Here is a 1932-nt window from a genome sequence, read left to right as displayed (position 1 = left end):
TTGTAGTTATTTATTATGAATTGTTTAGAATATATTAACTATATGTTATAGATAAAATAAGTATAAGATATTTTAACATTTTACTTAAATGGGTTGCAATAAAATATTATTATTATATTGTTTTTTTGTATGTTGTTATGGGGTGTTCTATTTATATAGCTTACTGTCTAGTCACCTGTTTTAAATAAATTAATACTTAAAAATACTGTTTTATTATTACTTACATGCATTTGTAATATGTATTAATTTATAAACTGTATTAGATATAAATAATATAGTCAGCCAGTTTACAGTTGAAGATTTAACAAAGGTATGAACCAATTTATAACCAGCCCTAATTCTGCCTCAGATAAACCTTTTCAGTTACAGTATTGCCTTTGTGAAGTTACATATCTCCACTAATAACAACATTAAGTAGTTAGATGTAAAATGTTAATTTTTATTTTCAAATTGTAAATATGTAGGCATTCTTGAATATTCTCTTTTCTCTCTTTTATGCACTGTTCTTTGATGTTTCATCATTGCTTTCCTATATCCAAATGCTTTACCACATAAATTACACACATGATTCTTCATACCCAAATGATCAACTTCATAATGTTGCTGAACAGCTAATTTAGTATGAAACATTCTTTTGCATGTGTCACAGCTAAACTGTTTCTGTTTATGTTTCCACATGTGTCGGTTAAGATTACTTCTAAAGAGAAATCTTGATGGGCATTCAGTACACATATATTTATAGTCAGCAATGTGAACTTTCATATGGTTTCTTAGTAGTGCTTTGTCTCGTGCTTTATAGGGGCACAATTGACACTTGTGTATGAAATCAGTGCTATGTTGAAAACGATGATTATAAAAAGCACAAATCAACCTGTAGGACTTTCCACAAATTTCACATACATATTTTGAATGATTTGGATCATGCATGGTCATGTGCTGTTTAAAGTATGACCTCATGACTACTGACTTACATATTTTACATTGAACTCGTTTAGCTACAGTTGGTTTTGTATTTAATTTTTTATCACACATTGAAGAAACCTTTTCCTCTTTAATATGACTATCTTTCCCAAATTCTAACTTCATTTTTGCAGTAGATTCAGTATTTTTATTTAATAAGCTATAGTCTTCAGGTTCAGATAAATCACTATTGTTGTTATGTATTCCTTCTTCACTTTTAGTCTTTTTATGAAGGCATTTTTTAAGAAGTTCTTCAGTTTCTTTTGCTTTATTTATAAATAACATAGTATTTTTTAAGAATTTGTAACAAATATTACATAATTTTTTAGGTAAATCATCGTTTTTGTTGATTTGAATTTTGCAAAGTTGTTGCAGGGTGTCTAAAGTATTATAATTTATATCTAAAAGAGAAACACAACCTTCGTCAAGGCACACTCTGCAGGAAGAGTGTTTAATATTAGATGCACTTTTATTATTAAGCACTATGTGTCCAGACAAGTCTAGGTTTTTATGTGTTTTACTAAGATTCATAATATAATAGGAAGTTACCATTTCGAAAACTAGTTTAGAACGCTTTAATAATGCAATGAGAAAATAAAAGCAAGAAACTAACAACACGCACGAATTTCTAATTTTAAAATCAAGTTAAAGATAACATCAACACAATTTTACCATGTATTTACAAAAATTAACTAGAAGTAGTAATAACTAGCAAGTAATTTGACTTATATAGTATATTTCATTACAAGTGCGGAAAGCCTGTCATTGCAACGAGTTCCGACGAATGTCTACCCGAGCCGAGGCGCAGCCGAAGGTGAGGGTTGACAGTCGGGACAAGTTGCAATGACTGTTCCGCACGTGTACTGAACGACTATTTTTAATACAGTTGCGAAAAAATTAAGCAATTTAATTAAAATATTTGCTTTTTTCTATTCTCTCTACGGAATAAATTCGTTGCACGTAGATATGTAG

At 29.3% G+C, this 1932-nt stretch overlaps 1 protein-coding gene across 1 annotated transcript; it reads right to left on the bottom strand.

The window, feature by feature from the left end:
* Positions 1–19: 19 nt before the first annotated feature.
* LOC110991850 (zinc finger protein 501-like) lies at positions 20–1687 on the bottom strand. The gene has a single exon (XM_022257382.2). The coding sequence runs from the start codon at positions 1510–1512 to the stop codon at positions 433–435; it is 1080 nt and encodes a 359-aa protein (XP_022113074.1). The 5' UTR covers positions 1513–1687; the 3' UTR covers positions 20–432.
* Positions 1688–1932: the final 245 nt, after the last annotated feature.

This window comes from Pieris rapae, chromosome 2 (genome assembly GCF_905147795.1).
Source record: "Pieris rapae chromosome 2, ilPieRapa1.1, whole genome shotgun sequence".
In the NCBI taxonomy this organism is placed as follows: domain Eukaryota; kingdom Metazoa; phylum Arthropoda; class Insecta; order Lepidoptera; family Pieridae; genus Pieris; species Pieris rapae.
This window is presented reverse-complemented; position numbering and strand designations above follow the sequence as displayed.